This window comes from Manacus candei, unplaced genomic scaffold (assembly GCF_025592945.1).
Source record: "Manacus candei isolate 608988 ecotype Guabito, Panama unplaced genomic scaffold, ASM2559294v1 h1tg000017l, whole genome shotgun sequence".
In the NCBI taxonomy this organism is placed as follows: Eukaryota; Metazoa; Chordata; class Aves; order Passeriformes; family Pipridae; genus Manacus; species Manacus candei.
The window spans coordinates 26504165-26521842 of record NW_026138065.1 but is presented as its reverse complement, the minus strand read 5'-3'; the positions used below and the strand labels follow the sequence as shown (position 1 = coordinate 26521842).

Here is a 17678-nt window from a genome sequence, read left to right as displayed (position 1 = left end):
AGTCCCAGGAAAATTTATATAGGTTTTAATTAATAGGTTTAAGACTTCCAGACATGCCAAGAAATCAAGCAAAGTGAGTCAATCCTAAAAATATAACTCAGGCAGAAGCAATCCCAAGAACACCCACTGGGTGTGGGCCAAGGGCCCAGACCCACCTAGCACCCCAAAACCATAGCCCTGAAGAGAAACGGAACTATCCACCCATATAATGAAGTTTCATGAGATCAGGAGAAACCAGGGGGGAGGCAGAACCTGTGATGGCGGGTGTCACGGACAGCACGGTCACTGGGGATCCTCTCGCTCTCCCGCTGGTTAAAGGCATGGAGCCGGTACGGGTCCTCGCCGCCCTTCCACCTCCGGGCACTCAGGTACCTCCGCTCTTCAAACTGATCCCAAAGGTCGTCCCAGTCCACATCCGATTCCTGCGCGCACAAAGTCAGCCCCATTAGAGAGAGGAGAGACCAGACGACACCTGACCCCACTCTGGAGATCCTCCCAAGTCCCACCGGAGGTCAGCTAGCCTTGCAACATGGGCAAGCATTGCAAGAGCAGGCCAAGAAGGAGTCCCATTAGGTCTTCAGGGTTTATTTTTTTTCCTCAGGTCCCAAAACACCACGTCAAAGAGAGCCTGCCAATTTGAATTTAAAATGACTAATTTGAAACCAAATTCAGGTCTCTGGGGGATCCCTCTCTCAAGCAGCATGGTCTCAAGAAATATAAAAGCACGAAGGTTTTGTAAGGGTTTTAATTTATCTCCAGCCAAAAAACAAAGGTATTTTACATCACTTGACCCATCACCCCTGTAACCCTTCAGGCAGGAAAGGGCCACCAACAGGAGCCATTTCATCAAGCACGGTCCCACATTTCCACAGTCACTCCCTAGGCCAAGGGCTGGCTCCAGCAACAGGACTCTAGAAGAAGGGGGTCACCATCCTCCCAGCCCAATTTCAGTCCATCCTTGTCACAACAAGTCTCCCACTAAGGTCTTCAGCCCTACCACAGAGAGAAGAGCAGGCAAGCATGTGCTTGTGTGGTCCCCCCTCCAGAAGGATGGAGGAGCTGCATTTCGGGGTTACCCAACAGCTCTGACAACCATCAGGGGTTTAAGCATCTCTTGGTGGTTTGGTGCTGTTGGGGGGTTTAAGCATCCCTCCGCAGTATGATGCTGTCAGGGGGTTTAAGCACCCTTTGGCAGTGTCTGAGACAGCCAGCACAATACCATGCTGATAACATCTCATCGTTACAGCAGCACAACCTCTTTGATCTCAGCCTACCTGTAACACGGAGAGATGCAAACATTTACAGCCATCTCAGCCCTAAAGAAAATTGTGATCTTATCCAATAATTGATCTTTTCTTCCTCTTTTCTTTTTTTCCCCCTCCTCAGTTCACACCATCTCAAAGCCGATTTTGCCTGCTAATAGCACAAAATGAAGCTTTTGAAATGGTTGATTTTTATCCCGTAATTGATTTTACTCGCATCTGGTAGTGCATTTTCTGTAGTCACAGGAAGGGGAGAAGGGAGCACTGGTTCCTGCAAGTGAACCACTGAAGGACCAAGCCAGGTACCTCCAAACACAGGATGCCCCACATCGCTCTGGGTTACGGCAACGTGACCACTTCCAAATAGGCAGCAAAGCCCAGGGATGTAGGGGTTTCCAGACACAGGGTTGTATTCATCCTCCCCTGCTGTGAACCCATGGCCTTCTCAGGAGCTCCTCCAGCATTTACCCCAGTGTGGGAATATCAGAAGAAGCCACCAACCATACTGGGAGAAAGTTACTCAAGACCAAGGGAAAGTTAACCAAGGCTGCAAGAAAGTTATGAAACCAGTAAGGTCACTGCAGGAGGTTTACGAGGAGGATGTACAGAACCCGCCTGCGGACTTTTGGGAGGACCAACGTGCTCAGGGTGATAAATACTGTTTATGCTTTTTTCTAAGGCATCTTGCAAAACGTGATTTACTGCCACAGTAAAAGATCAGGGAAAAGAGAGGAGATTGCATCGTGGAGTCACCGACAGCCTGATGTTTATAAGATTTCATGATGACCCCGGGAGGCCTAGCGCTGCTAAAACAACCGCCACGGAGTTGCAGTCCCTAAATTTTAATGCTGTGAAGAAAAATAAAACTTGGTTTTATCAAACTTAATAAGAAAAATGGCTTTCAAAAGTGGCCATGCAGCACTTGAGGCTGTAAGATGTGTGAATGCATATGTTTGTTTGGTTGGTTTTTAACGTCAGTTAAACCCAATAGCCTTGGATCAGCTAGAAGGGCACAGGTGGGAAAGAATCTGATGGCTCAGGTGGGAGGGCTGGTGGATTTCTGCAAGAAACCTTGGCTCCAGGAAAACTGGAGCTTCTGCACCTGCTGCAAGGGCAGTGATGCTCTGGCCAGGCAGCAGAAGCAGGGGTTCAACACACAACAGGGTCCTGGCCTGTGCTTCAGGGTCTGGGATGGTATTTTCCCAGCATCCATCTAACCCCAGTAATGTTCTGTTGCTGGGGAACTCCAGCAGTAAATCAATACAAGGACAAATACCACTGGCTTATCCCATGATATTTGCTTCTCCTACTGCCATGGATACACCTTGCACCCAGGGGTCGCATTCTTGGTTTGCTCTGCAGTGAGTAACTAATACTCCTATGAAATCTCCACCTGAAAGACATCAGCCCCACCTCGATTCACCCAGGCTCTCCTTTTTGGGTTGAGGAAAGATATCAGTGGGATGGTTACTAAATATTGGGTAATTAAATACACACCTGAGATCAAGAGCAAATAGATGCCAGAGATTAAAGAGTTATTTTAATCCCTATCTGGCCACAAAACAAGCCCAGAGATGGGGTTAACTTTCTCAGCCAGAAGTAGATACCCGGGTGGGGTCATTCACTTTCAATCCACATCACTTGTCCAAATCTTCTGGGCGCTCTTTCCATCCCAAGCATTCCTACCAAAACTGGAACAGGATGCTCAGACACACATGCACACCGACCTCTGCAAAAAAACTCCTGCACAAAGCAGAGAAGGAAAGCAAGGCAGCATCCTTGGATGAAAAGCTGCCAGCTATGCAAATCATGGGAGGCAGGACACCTCACCAATGCAGGGACTCACCTGTTTCTTGGCGCCTGATCAGAGACAGGGAATGAGAGTTAAAGCATCAGGAGAAATCCCCTTTGCTCACCCAGGGACAGCACATCGGTTACAGGTTACCAGATAAGGTCTTCATTATAATATTTCCACCATGTATTATCACCTCTTCCTCACACCAGAATTCTGTCTTGGGAGTTATTTAACTGATATGCAGAAATCTAAATTTAATTTATTATGATCTAACTCACTTTAGAGGCCAAATTACCGTGCACTAGAAAAGGATCAAGTCAATACTCCACTTGCCTTTCTATTTATCTTCTACAGGGTTCGTCTCTCCAAGTTTCATATTCATTTTCTCTCATGTACGAATAATAAATTTTCTTTTTTTTTGTTGGAATTAGGTAATTTCTCTTTCAACATTGCAGTTTAATGGTTGGTATTAATTATAGGAAACACAGTCAATGCTTAAAAAGAGTTTGAAAGACTCAATGAGTCTGAAGGAAAGAAATGAAAAATATATCCAAGGGGTAGCTCTCTGCTCTCAGTGAACAAGTGTTGCCCCTTCTGACACCGCACTGGGGGGATCCCCAGGGCAAGGACAAAACTCACTGTGGAGAGGAGCTTCCTTCTCACACCAGCATCCAGCCATGAGAAAGGCTCACCAACAGCTTTCTCTGCTATTTCACTTAAAGCACCCCCCCCCGAAAAAGACCCACTAAAGGCAGCCCCCCAAAACTGCCCACCCCCTTGCTGGCAAAGGGAAAATGGCCCAGAGCCAGCATGGAGGCAGCTTTTCACCATAACTGCACATTAAAGATTAAAAGCCTCTCAGTGCAAAGATGTAGTTCGTCATCCACCTCCTAAATCACGGCTCAGAAACAAAACAAAAAAAAAAGGGGGGGGGAGAAAAAATAATATTAAAAAAAAAAAAAGGAGTGGTGCTGCAGGGGGAAAGTGGGTCATTAGCAGTAAAACTACAATTTTCTGGCAACTGCTAATGCCTTGTTTATGTGGATTTCTGCGAATATGACATTTTAATGGCATAATAATTGTGTGATTACAGTACAGCAGGGATTGCTGGAGCGGGAAGGAGGAACAAGCAACTCAGCCGGCTGCTAATGCGGGCCCACAGCGTCCCCATGGGAAGCTCTGCTCCTGCAGGCAGCCCCCAGCACCCCTCACTGGCATGGGAGGCCAGAGCAGGTTGGACAGTGGGCAGGGAGCAGGCATGTTGTGGCAGCACTTTGGCTGCTGTGAGGCAGTCCAGCAATGAAAGGGCATTCCAGGTGAAAAGCCTGGCCCAAGCACAGCCAGTGGTGACTGGGGACAGGCAGATCACACCAGACCCCAGGACCAGCCTCCAGCTGCCCAGGAAGACAAGGAGTGGGCGGTGCAAGCCAAAAGCAGATTCTGATTCACTTTCTTCTTTCATGGCACTGTTTTAAAATAGAGAACTTAAACCTTTGCTAAAATAAAAGCCATTTTCCTTTTGGGGATGCTGAGTTTTGCCTTTAGACCAGAGTGAACTGGACCATAAGCATCCTTGCAGGAGGTAGCAAACCCAAGCCAGCCCAGCAGGCTGACAGAGCTGACAGGGTTTGACAGGAAGACCCATCTTTGGCTAGAAAAGAGGTTTTGCCTGTGCAGGTGCAATGATGACCCCCCCAAAGGGGTCTGGCAGCAGCCAAACATTCCTCTACCTCCATTTGCCTCACACCCAGCTTTCCCTGGAAAATCTCATCCCTACATAATCTCTGACCGAGCACTTCTACTGAGCCTTCCCTGGGACTCAGGCATTAAAAAATAGGAGGGGAGAGGGAAATAAAAAATTACACCTGGTTATCAAAAGTTCCAATAAACAAGTGAAAGCTCTAGAAATTCAGAAGCCGTGTTGCATGTTGTTGCCTGGCCATGCTCTGTCACTCCTCTGCCTGCTAGGACATCTTTGTGTTCAGCACGGCTCAGGGGCACTGGAGGCAGAGGGCAATCTTCCAGCAGGAATTGCAACCAGGCATTATACAAATGAGATTTAAATGTCCCACTGAAGCGTGTGGGGCCTCTGCAAGCAGGAGGTTCAGTTATAAAGCTGTTACTGGCCGAGGTACAAATGCCATCTGAAAGGATTATAATACTTCAAACAGGATAGGGCTCATCCCTTCTTGTCCCCCGGTGCCAGGACATGCACTAAGAGGGTCAGCAGCACCAGAGGGAAAAGAAGTGGGACAGCATCACACTGCCTTCATCCTCATCCTTGAATAACCCAGATGGAGCACCAATGTACAAGGTCCTTCAGTCAAGCTTTGGTATAGTTTTCTTGACACCAGAGCCCAGTGCCTTGGCTTAGCCCTGTGTAAGCAGTGCTGTGCATCCCCCCAAGATATAAGGGGGAGACAGGAAGAGCACCATGGCCACACTCTTTGCCCCATCCAAACTGCATGTGATGGTGCCAAAATCAGGCTGTGGGTCTCTGGAGAACATGCTTCACATGCTTCAGTACATCAGGTACCGTTCAGCAGGAAATCAGTAGGGACCCTGGAAGCATCACACCACCTCCTTCCCCAAACTGCACAATACTTAAGCCAATCAAGCACTTAAATACAAACTTAAGCAGCTGCAGACATTTGAAGGAACCCATAGAAATCCCTGTTTAAATGAAGTTAAGCACTTGTTTAAGTGCTTCAATGGTTCAGTGTTACCTTCTGCTTTGTGCTCACCCAAATCACGCATTAGAAACAGAGGTAGCTCTGGGCCCTGGCCACCGTCTGCCCTAATTGGTCTTCTGACCCATGGAGATTTTAGCTCCAGTTTGAGGCCTGTGAAACTCCTCTTCCTCTTACACTGGTACCTGGGCACAACATTCACGTGCACCTTGGTGGCAGCTCCTCTGGGACCCCATGCCAACACACAGCAAATCCAGAATCCCACTCTGCTCCAAGGAGGACCACTGTCTCCCTCTGCTAGTAAGTGATTTATTGTCTCTCAAGGAAAGCCTGCAGATCTAAGTCTGCTCTGACCCCACTTTGGGGGATGAAAGAACAGAACAAAAAAAATCAAATAAAATTTTAATACGGATACCTAATTAAAGCAAAGTACTTATCCAGCAAAGCCTGTCCTGCAGCTTGGGTCCCTGGAAAAGCTTTGAGCATTCACCACTAAGCTTCTCGTTGCCACTGACCCTTCCCTGCTCATGCACATCCACAGGCACGCCACTCCATCTTCAAAGGATGGAGCATCATCTCCTCCTCTGCTAGCTCGGCAGGGAACACAAGTCCCTGAGGACTTTTCAGTAAGTGTCCCACTTTCTCACTTGGCCCTGAGGCCAAGACCATACTATCACTACCTTTTCTGCCCTTCCTGCCCACCACCCTTTTATTATTCTCTCCTGTGGTAGCACAAAAACATTTATGCAATCAAGACACCTACCACATCAGGCAACAGGAATTATGAAGGCTGGAGAGGGGCTATGGAAGAAGACTTGATCTTCAGGAACTACAGCTGCAACTTCAGCCTGGATGGAAACATCCCCATTCCAGTGTAGCAGGATGCTCTGCCTGGAATGGGGTAAAACAACTCGAACAACACCCTATTTTGCAAAGCTGTCAGTGGTGAACCAAGAGGGGGTGTCATGCTGTTTTTGGTGTTGAGTCATGCTAAAACCAGTCTGACTCGTCAACCCCAAAGTTAAAAATCCTGATAGTGAGGTGAAGATGTGGCAGACATGGTAACATATCCCTATCTAAAAATGCTAAGCTGACACAGCTGACCTGGGGACACATGAATGACAATCAATCACTTTAGACTGAAAAAGTCCAGTCCCACTTTCAAACGGCAGGTTCTTCTAACATACCCCTTCTTGGAGTGTGTGTGGGGATTCCTCTCATGGCCGGGGATGTCCCTCAAGGTTACTCCTCAAGGCTGAGTGAAGAGATTTGCCCATGGTCGTTGGTATGGGTGAGTAACATCAATCTCTACTTAATAATTTTTTTCTTTTTTGCTAGCTTTAAGATATTTGCTTTAATAGAATTGCTTTGATATAGTACACTATACTATACTACACTATCCTAGCAGTTTTACCTTCTGTACTGTGTACTTAAGATATTTTTGCCTAATCATTTATCATAATACATCACTCATTTTTATATAAATTATCTGGTTTGCCATCCTTAACCCTACAGAACAAAGTTGTACAAAGGTTCAATCACACCTCTATAATTCCTTAGACTTAAACCGTTGACAAAGTCTGGGAATCAGATTGGAACCAGCCACACCCACGCTCCACTCTGAGAAGGAGTTTAGAAAGCCAGGGGGTCCTTTCTACACTCTGTGACTCAGCAGGAGGGCTTCTCTAATAAACGTTGTCTGAAGGACTGTCCCCACTCCACCCATGACATCAGGTTCTGGAGAAGGCTTTTCAGTGTCTTCCTCTTATTGTCCCCACACTCAACTGGCATCAGCTCAGGTGGCTGGCCACTGATTCAGTGCAAGGAGCTGACCCAGGGCTAGAGAAACTGGGCCACCATTGAGTCGATCACAGCTAGAACCATCAACCTGTGTATCTTCCTGTCTGTATCTGTGGTAAACAATATACGTGGTCTGAAACACCCTCCAGAGGCTTAAATCTGCTAAAGTCTCCAGCCAAATACAACAGCCTCAAAAGCCACTGGAGAATTACTGATGCTTTTTCCAGTAAGGGCACCAAAGCTTTAATTTTAAAATGGATGTCCGGGGCAGCCACCAAAATGGGGAATTTATTTGCAAATCAGGAGTAGGGGACTCCGTGTTGCATGGAGGGAAAGATGACAGATTGATTGCCTTGATGAAAAGCCAGATTTTGTTTCCAGGGCTTCCCTTAGGAGAAAGCAAGTCAGTTCAGAGTTCACATCACACTTATTAACAAGTAACTGCCATGTTGGCAGCAGTGTCAGGTTAAAATATACCCACATCTCCCACAGGCAGCCTGGGCCACAGCTTCGTGTGTGGACAATGCTTCTATTCACTGGCTGTAGCATCAGGCCACCATCCTGCCTCTATAGAGGGAGAGGCAATGCATGCTACCAGCCAGCATCACACTCCCTAGCCAGATGCCAAGGAATTCCTGTGGTGACCCTCATCAACTCCAACACACTGAAGAACCTCCTGCCTGCCTGTGACAATGGAAAGGAGGGAAGGATCCATGCCACTGACTTTTAGAAACAACATCCAGCAACAAAATTCCCTGCGTTCCCACTTAGAAAGGTGGTCTTTCTTCTTGGACCCCCAAAATCAGAAGTGTATGTAAGTGTCTCACTGTGTAAAAAATTTTTTACTTTAAATTCCTTAAAATAAAAAATTAGCCCATAGGATAGCCTGACACATGGAGACAAATCCTGTATAATTAAAAAGGAAAGGAAGCCGATTATATCCTCCTGGAGAATATTCCTGCCTGCTTCTGTTTTATTTATATGTTACAGTGTATAATGAGCTGAATATTTAGGAGGTCAGCACAAACGAAGCTGCTGACTGGACAAAAGAGAAGATCCAGCTCTGTCTGTGCTGGGAGCCAAGCAGAAGGATAGCAAGGATTTTTGGTCATCTCCTCCTCCTCCTACCCACAGCTCTCCCGAGATGCTGCAGGACTGTTCAGTTCAACTGCTTGTGCTTGGGCTGCATCGGTCTTCCTGATGTCTCTTCCCAAGTCTCCATCAAAAAAGGTCTTCTGGGTTTTCCCACAGCCCCCTGGAAAGGATGAGCGATGCCAGTGCAAGTCCATTGGCCCCTGTGAACTCTTCTAATGGGGCTGCAAATGGCTGGATGGCAAACAAGACCATTTAGGTTTTAAGAGTCTATAATAGTCTCTGCTTCCACTGAGATTTTTCTTTTTTATTTCAGCTTAAAAAAATCTAAAAAGGTGGAAAACCTCTGGACAGGCAGCAGCTCTGCTCCACAATGAGTTGAGCACCAATTCCTAACCCAAATCCCACGGGCTGATGGGAATGGTCCCCCACCAGTGCCCCTACTGCCGCTCCCATCAGCAGTGGGACACCCGCAGCTCCCTTTGTCTCCCTCCATCTTTCTCTACCTGCTAGCTCCCACAAGTGCTTTTGCCCCCCGCCAGAGGGGATTCCCTCAGCAACCCTCTCCAGGCTCACCAGGGTGCCAGGAGACTCCAAAGAGCATCTTTGCAGCCATGGTGCTGCGTTAACTGGAGCACCACAGGAAGACCCTCCACAGCCTGCTCCCACCACTCAGTGCCATCGTCTGCTGGCTGCATGACCAGTGGGTGGGTGAGTGCAAAACACGGTCCCCAAAGGTCATCAGCAAGTTCGAAGGGCGCTAATTGGGATAGAAATGAAAGCAACATCCCGTGTCCCCTCCATACCAGCCAGGTTCAGCTCATTCAAAGGATCATCAGAGGCCAAACACATTGGGAAGAGCCCAGACGCATGGTGGGTAAACAGAGTGGCAAAAGGGAGCTCCTACATGGACAAACAGTGATTTGTTTTCCTTCTGTGCCTTTTAGGACAGACATGAGCTGCTTTCCAGCCATGAAGGTCAAACTGGCCTTTTCAGACTTCAGCAGGAGCCGCAGATGATTTAGTACTTAGGAGCCCATAGCTGTACTCGGTCTCCAGCTGAGCTCTGCTCCTCCTTCTGCATAAAAGCCAAAACTCCTACCAAACAACAGAGCTTGAGCATCTCAGAGGTCAGGGAAGGTCTTCCCCTTCCCCATGGAGCTGTGGATTCCCACACGCCAGAGGACAGCCGGGGATGGGGCACATCGGGGGAAAAAAAAGGGGAAAGAGGAACAGGGAGGGAAGAATAAAGGAGCCAGCAGATGGATCCCTGCTCTCAACGTCCTGCTTTGAACCCAGCCCTTTAAAAAGCAGGCAGCTAATCTGGACAGCACGTCCCAAGAAGGAAGGGATCGTACTGTTAATACAGTCAGCATCCTCGACCCAGCATGGCCTTTACACAGCAGCAAAGCCAGGGGTAATCCATCTGGTAATTGCTTCCATGAGGATCTTTACACAGCTTTAGGAACTAATGCTACTATCCTTTCCTGAGCAGCCACCCTTCCAAAACCAAGCAGCAATGAGGGGCAACGGTTAACAGCAGCATATTAATGTGAAGTGCCTCCAAGGGAGGGAAAGGTTATAAAAAACACATATGCTAGAAAAATAGATATTCAAGGAAAATGAAATATTTGCAAATACACAGGACAGCTACCTGCATGGCTTTAGCTGCCTTCAGGAAGCCACCAGCTCATCTTTTACTCTCCCTCTGTCAGCTAAGTGCTTTGGGGAGCAGAGATTTACCAGGTGGGCACCAAGGCACAACTGCTCAGCAAGGACAAGAAATGCCATCAGACAGAACTCCTCACTACTGCACTTTATTTCCAGTTCTGGGAAAGCCCTGGACTCCCCCAAGCTATGCCTCAGTTTCCTGCTCCTACAATTAACTCATAAGGCTCCCACTGGGTGGGAGGCTCTCCAGGGAGCATCACCTCTGCTGAGCAGCTCCAGCACAAGGGCTTTTTTTTTCCCCTCTTCCAACCTCTCATTCTTTACAGAGTGGCAACAGCAGAGGAAAACCCTTGCTGGTGACTAACCAAAATGCCCTATCCCTCCCAATTTTCCTGGCATATGCAGTGATGTGCTGCAGCCCAGCCCAGCCCAAACGATGCCAAGCAGCTATCCTGATAGCAGTGGAGATGTTCCTTGTCAGAGCACGACTCCCCCAACACACTTAAAAGCGTCACCAGGGCTGCCCTAAACCACATGATGCAGGAAGATGCAGGATACAGCAGCAGGTTATCTGCAGCTGTCAGGGCACAGCTGGAGCTCAGGACCTGCCAGTGTCTGCCTGTCAGACACCATTCCACCATCACGAAGTGCTGGTGACCTGCATCCTTGTCTCACACAGACATATTTTGCAGAGAGACAGGCGTATTTGTAACCCGGAGCTGGTCCTCAACACACAGGTGCAGTAAGATGAAGCTCAGGTCACAGCAATGATGCTCCAGGGTGCATGTACTACCCAGCTGCCAGCCCATCCTCCCCTCATTCCCTCAAGGAGAAATTAGATATAAAACATTTGTGACAGCAAGAAACCTTTGATCCTTAGGTACCCGCTGCTGGAGCATCTGCGAGATCCCAGGCCTGGGCGCATCATGACTGACAGCACCGGAGATACAGCAGCGTAATTTAGAGTGTGTGTGTCAGCCCAAGCTGCCCCTACCTCAGCTCAGTAATAGGAATAAAAAAATCAACCCTAGCTAGCGAGAAATGCATCGTAGCAAGGTGTGGCAAGTTTGAAAAAAAATAAGCCTATTGGGGAAGGACTGTGGGTCGTGGCCAGCCACAAGCACAGGTGCTGTGGAAGCCTCAAGGAGATGCTGTGCCTTGGGATAATGCAGGCTTGGCTGGGGATGGGGGAAAACAGAGGCAGGACATGGCTGGTGTGGCCTGGCTGGGCAGATCACAGGCAGATCTCCAGGCTCTGGCCATCTTCCAGCAGCACAGTGCTGCTGCTCGCATGAGCAAACCCTGAGCAGAGCTGTGGCTGGGCACAGGAGCCATGGCTTGGGACATTCCAGGTCCATGCCAGGCAAACAAACATAGAGACAAATGTCACTCACTCTCTCCTGCTCTGCTCACACCCTCCCCCATTGCTAGGAAGATCAGAGATGCAAAAGGAAAACAGAAAGAGGGGAGGAGGGCAGTGGAAATATAAAAAAAAAAAAAAAAAAAGAACAACCAAAGCTGTAACTGGGCTTGTAGCAAACAACATCTGTAATTTGGAGAACAGGTGTGTTACCACCAAGGGCCCATTACCAGAGCTCTCACACCCAAGAGGATTCTGGTCCAAGAAGCATGGCAATGCCACAGCCTGGAGGCACAGAACAACTTTCCCCCTTTCCCTAACACATTGGCAATATCTGATTGATGTTCCTGCCCATCTCTAGAAGATAAAAAATAATTTTTTAAACATCCACTCAAAATAAAAACAAAAACCAAACCCATGCTAAGTCACCTGATGCAGCGAACTCAAAACAGCTCCTGAGAGCATGGGGATCTGGATGGAAAACAGCAACCAGGCACTGAGCTTTGTTGTTATTATCAGAAAAAAAATAAAATCTGCATTTGGCACTGATTCTCACACATACCCAAGCATTTTACTGCAATGAGGAAAAGAGCATGTTTTGAGTCCTCAGTTATGGAAACATTGCATAGAAGACTTAATGGGCAGCTCCTGCTTGGGCATATACCAGCTCCCTTGGCTTATGCAGGAAGACATTTTCTCCACCAAGGCATTACGGCTCACTGCACGCTGCTGCTCAGCCCCACAATTCCACACACTGGGGCTAACCCACGCCTGGAGGCAGCAAGCCCTGCCATGTATCTCAATGCATCAAACCCCAAAACCTCACCCTCTTCAATGCAGACACCAAGGCACTCCTGCAGGTGGCATTTTGTATTATCCCACGATGAGAGGAGGCACGTGGGCAAGCAGAGCAAGCATGATACAAGCCAGTAGCAGGGCTCAAATCTGGGCAGAAATAAGCCACCCTGAATCTGTTGGGTCTTCATCCTTTGGAAGCATCGGGCTTGGAAGGCGGCAGTAGCTGTGGGCATGATACAGCTTCTTGCAGCACGGTTGAGTGGCAAGTCAACACACACTCCATTCATTGGCCTTATCAGCACAGAGCTGTCGCCACACAAGGCTTGTCCACCCACCTACCAGGAACAAGTTGATAGGCAACACCTCCAGCACCTCAAACTCAAAGAGTCAGCACCGAAACAGCCCAACAGTTGCTTCCACAGAGAGCGCTTCGTGCCAGGTGGACACAGCAGCACCACAGCAGAAGCTGTGTGGCATCTGCTGAAGGCAAAGGGTCCTGCCCTCAGAAAGCCACGGAGGGAGAGAAGTCCCTCACATGATGCAAGGAGTGGAGAGCAGAGGCTGGACCCACTTTCAGGCAGCCCCCTCAGCCATCTGGGTCACGTACCCTCCTGCATGCCTTTGATCCCTCTTGCTCCCACAGCGACACGCACCCCTTGCTGGCAGAGCTGCATTAAGGATTAGGTGGGATCAGACATGGGATAATACAAATCAGACCATGTTTGATGCTGGCAGTAGCTGCAAGGAAATGAGGAGCCAGTCTTTCTAGCCAGAGGGAAACGAGATGCTGTTAAACTCTGGCCAGGCAGGCAAGGAAAGGAGGGGTACGGCTGAGACCAGGCTAATGCAGCTTCTCTGCCCCCAGGTTTGGATATACCACTGGAGCACCAGACAGCCTTCAGTTACAGAGGAAGGGACTCTCCTTGCTGAGGAGCTATGTCTCCAGCTGGGCCTCCTGGTAGGAATCAAGGGAGCCAAAGTAGTGCTGCTGTGCTGCTGGAGGGAAGTCCCTTACATTACTCCTGCAGGGTCTGCGTAACTGGAAATGAAACACAACCTTTTGTTGTCTGGATGGTCCTGAAAGCACGAGTCAAGCCCCAAATTGGTGATGCTGATCCCCTTAACATTGGGCATCCACTGGCTTGTTTCTCCTCATGGATCTTTTTCCATCCTTACCCTCTCCAGCTCCAAGCATGCCTCTATCTCCCCTTGCTCCCCTGACCCTTGGCACCAGTCACGGTGTGCCTACAAACATAAGGGAGAAGATGCCCAGAGGTACATTCAGGCTTTGACAAGCACGCTGGCATGCTGGAGCAAGTAAAAGCTGCAACACCTCATAGAAAAGCAGAAACCCAGTGGATAGAGAAGACTTGCTAAGGAACAGACATGCCACTCCATAGACTCTTCCCAAAAACACAGCAGCCAGTGCAGAGGTCCTACCAGCTGTGTATGAGGCAGGTAGGCTTAAGCATCTCAACCAGCACTGGTCCTGATGGCTCTAAAAAAAACCCAAACCAACACCTGACTGCTTTTATATTTGATTTAATGCTTGTAAAGGCATCTCCAGAGCACAAGCTCCAGCTGGGCGTTTTCATACTCTTTCTACCTCCGCTGGTGCCCAAAGGAAAAAAAACTCCCATGAGATGTGAACAGCTCTGGACACACCACAGCAGGCTCTCAGCTCTGAGCTGGATGACCTGCCACCGGGCTCATGCAAGGCCCTGGGAAAAGCAGGAACACAGAGCCCCAGCAGCAACACTTGCCACAGCCCCAGCAAGCCTGCACACAGATGGCGACAAGACTGGTCCCTGAGCAGCCGGCAGCATATGCTGCTGCTGCTGCCCACATCAACGCAGATGCCTGGAGAGATGCACCAGAAATAACTGGTTACACAAGCCAAGACTTTTTATCCTGTGCAGTCAAAGAGAGTTTTAATCCCAAACTACTAGGTACAGCTGAGCATCTGAATGCACCCCCGCTTTTTGCAGCGGAAGGAACAACATCTCAAGGGCAACGAAATGGACCTAAAAATGAGCTGAGACAAAAGAAGGCCAGTGGGAAGTAACCAGTGGCTAGAGACAGCTAGGCTGGTGAACATCTGTATGGCAAAGAGTTTCTGCTCTTGGTCTGCCAGCGACCTTTATGTCTGCTCTAAAATGGGGCAATAATGTTCACTTAAGAGTCTCATGCTGAATTAATCATTGCAAAGTGCTCTACAGTTCAGCTAGGAGAGATAGGAAGGCAGTGCTAAGTACGATCATAGCTGTACTCAGCAAGACTAATGGTCTGTGCTGTGCTATGGCCCTGGTAAGCTGTGTCTAACGCTGCTTAAAGCTTCGGAGCAGGATGCAGAGCAGCCCCGGTGGGAGGGATGCACCTTCCTCCCTGCCCAGCTGCCTGCACTGGCAGAGGGCTCGTCCTGGCCAGGCACAGCCACTGTGGCGATACCTGGTTGTACTGCCTGGCTCTTAAACTGCTGAGCTGAGAAACAGGTTGTTCAGAGCAGCAGGGAAAAAGGAAGACCTCATTAAACACCTGCACGGACCTTTTTCCCGTGTGTCTCTTTGGTCACCATCAAATCCAGGCAGGCTTTCAGCACCCAGAAGATGCTGCTGCAGGGGGCTACACAAGCAGCTGGCATCCAAACGCACTGAACCTGCCCCCGCCAGCTTTCTTTGATGATCCCAGATTTTGTCCAGGAAGAGATGAGAGCTATTTCCTATCCATCGTTTGTCTGTCATTAATGATTTTCCAGATCTCCAACACAATTCCCCTCCTCCATCCCAGGCTAAGCAGACCAAGCCTGCTTCTTGTAGAGAAGCCATCACCCTCTGTCCCCTCTCTGCACCATTTCCACCCCTCTGAGATGGCAGTGAGCAAAAGCAGGCCAAATTTGCTGACAATTCACGTGGCAGCACCCTGCTTGTCCTCACAAGGAGAACCCAAGCACAAGTCACCCAGGAAAGGCCGTTCAACAGTCCTGTCCTCTGCCTCACTACTTAAATGTGACTACAAAAAGACAAGCAGCAAAGGCGTTATTATTCTAAAATACGAATCCAGACTGCTAAAAGGCACCAGGATCCTGGTACACCAGGACAAGATGTTTTTCCCCTCCACAGGGCATTTGGCAGGGGCTCTGCTATTTCCAACACCACAGCTGAGCTCCAGCAGGCTCGCTGTGGCTATTCCCTCACTCCTGTCCAGCATCAGTGATGCCAACCAGGAATGGGCAGCCAGCACTACAGGAGCAGGGCTCTGCTGCCAGCACCAGGCTAAGCCCACCAGCCCTTTCCTTCCTGAGACACGAGTGGTGAAGGTGAGGAACAAAATTAAAATTCTTCTCTGTGCTTTGATTTAACATTTTATCTGTACTGGAAGCATCAGGGAAAACACGTGGGAAATGTGAAGCAAGTAAGTACCCTGTCTCAATAGCGGGAGAAGCCAGAAAAAACACTAGGGCATCTAGGGCAAGTTCTGAGAGGCTCATTTTAAAATGTTCCCTCCGCCAACACAGAAAAATATTTGAGAAAAAAAAAAGTTACATGAAAATTCAGTTGACTCATGAAGAGCAAGCACGTTAAATATAGAAAATAAATTAAATAATTAAAGGGCAAAAGAAATTGGATTTTAGCCCTGCTTTGAGCACAATTTTCATTACAGCCTTACACAGGGAGCTACCAAGCTGCTTTTAAGTATCAAAGTGGGTGAAGTAAGTGGCAAAGTGAGCTTCTGCCATGCTCCCAGGCCACATTTTCCCCTGTGGGAAAGCACAGAGCAGTGGAATTAGTGCAGGGAGCTCCCTCAGCCGCTGCCCTGTCCCCCCAGGGCACAGCACAGCTTCACCCAGTGCTCCCCCCATCCCTTTTCCATGTCTTGATGGGGCAGCTGAAGTGTGGAGACAGTGACTGCTTTGCCTACAGAGGCCCAGAAATTCTCCAGGGGATGTAAACCCACTGGGAATGTGCTATAAGCTGTTAGCCCAGCTGCTGGGTTCTCCCACAGCTGTGGGTATATGTGGCAGCTCTTTGAGTACAGTCCAATTCAAGCTTAAAAAAATTAAAAATAAAAAAAAAATCCAGCTCCAACTAGGCTCAGAAGCCTCGGGACAGGATGAAATTTAGGCTACAGATGTCACAGCCAAATCCTGTTATTGCCAGGAGCCCAGCCCTGCAATTCAAAGGTGCCCTGGCACAAACTCACTCCAAATGCAGCTCCCAGCCTCTGCTGAACTCAGAAATTACACATGGCAAAAAGGGCAAGCTCAAAGCATCTGCACCACTCTTGGGAGCTCAGCGCTGAGCTGGCTTACCCAGTTTTACCAGTTCCCAGGCAGAGCAGCAGAGCTCCTTGCTCAGACCAGCGGCGAAGCCCAAGGCTGCCCAGGGATAAAAGAGCCTTGTTCTCTTCAAACCCAAGAAACTATTCCCCAACAGTGAGGCAGGAAAACACTCGTGGCAAGGCTGTGCTGGCAGGTGCCTGCCAGGGACAGGGGAACAGGGATTTTGGGCACCAATGTCCAACTCAACAGCTTTCTACTTTCACAGCCTGCAAGATCCAGTGGACAAAGGATGTGAGTAGTATCGTAACAGCCAGGGAGAGGATAAGCTCAGAGTCAGGCTCTTTTATTAACATTCCTCTCTTTTCTTCTGACCCTCAAAAAGGTCCTTTTCTCTTCCTGAATTGACATCCTCAGAGTCTCCACTGCAACAACAGTGACAACGCAGAGGTGACCTGGTCAGCCCACAGAGGTAAAACACGAGAAACAACTTTAAAACACATTTTTGTGTCTTTTTTGTGTGTGTGATCAGGTGGCTGGAAACCAGCAGCATCAACTCCCTAAATAACATATGACATCTGATGCTACCCCGCTGATCTTGGCAACAACCCCTTCCCTCTCAGCTACAGAAAACCTATATATAGGAAAACATATATCTATATATATACATATATATGACTTTCATATTACTTTGCCTTTCCTAAACAGCCCGGTAAGGCATCACATATTTGCTTTTCCCAAGCAGGAGACTGGCACAACCATGGTTAAGCACTGTCCCCCAATTGCTGTGCCACACTGGAAGTGTCAGCCTGTTGCTTTTCCTGCCTCACTTCAACGTGTGTGGCTCAATTTTGGTTTTAATTGTAAAGTCCCCACATTCTGCAAACCAAATGCAGCTGGAATTGAAATCAAAAAGTAAAATCACCCATCAATG

At 48.5% G+C, this 17678-nt stretch overlaps 1 protein-coding gene across 1 annotated transcript in view; it reads right to left on the bottom strand.

The window, feature by feature from the left end:
- GALNT14 (polypeptide N-acetylgalactosaminyltransferase 14) overlaps positions 1–17678 on the bottom strand; it is a 96065-nt gene that overhangs the window by 60106 nt on the left and 18281 nt on the right. The window contains exon 2 of the mRNA XM_051783590.1: positions 253–422. Within this exon, the coding sequence (XP_051639550.1) occupies positions 253–422 (170 nt within the window). The remainder of the gene's footprint in view (positions 1–252; positions 423–17678) is intronic.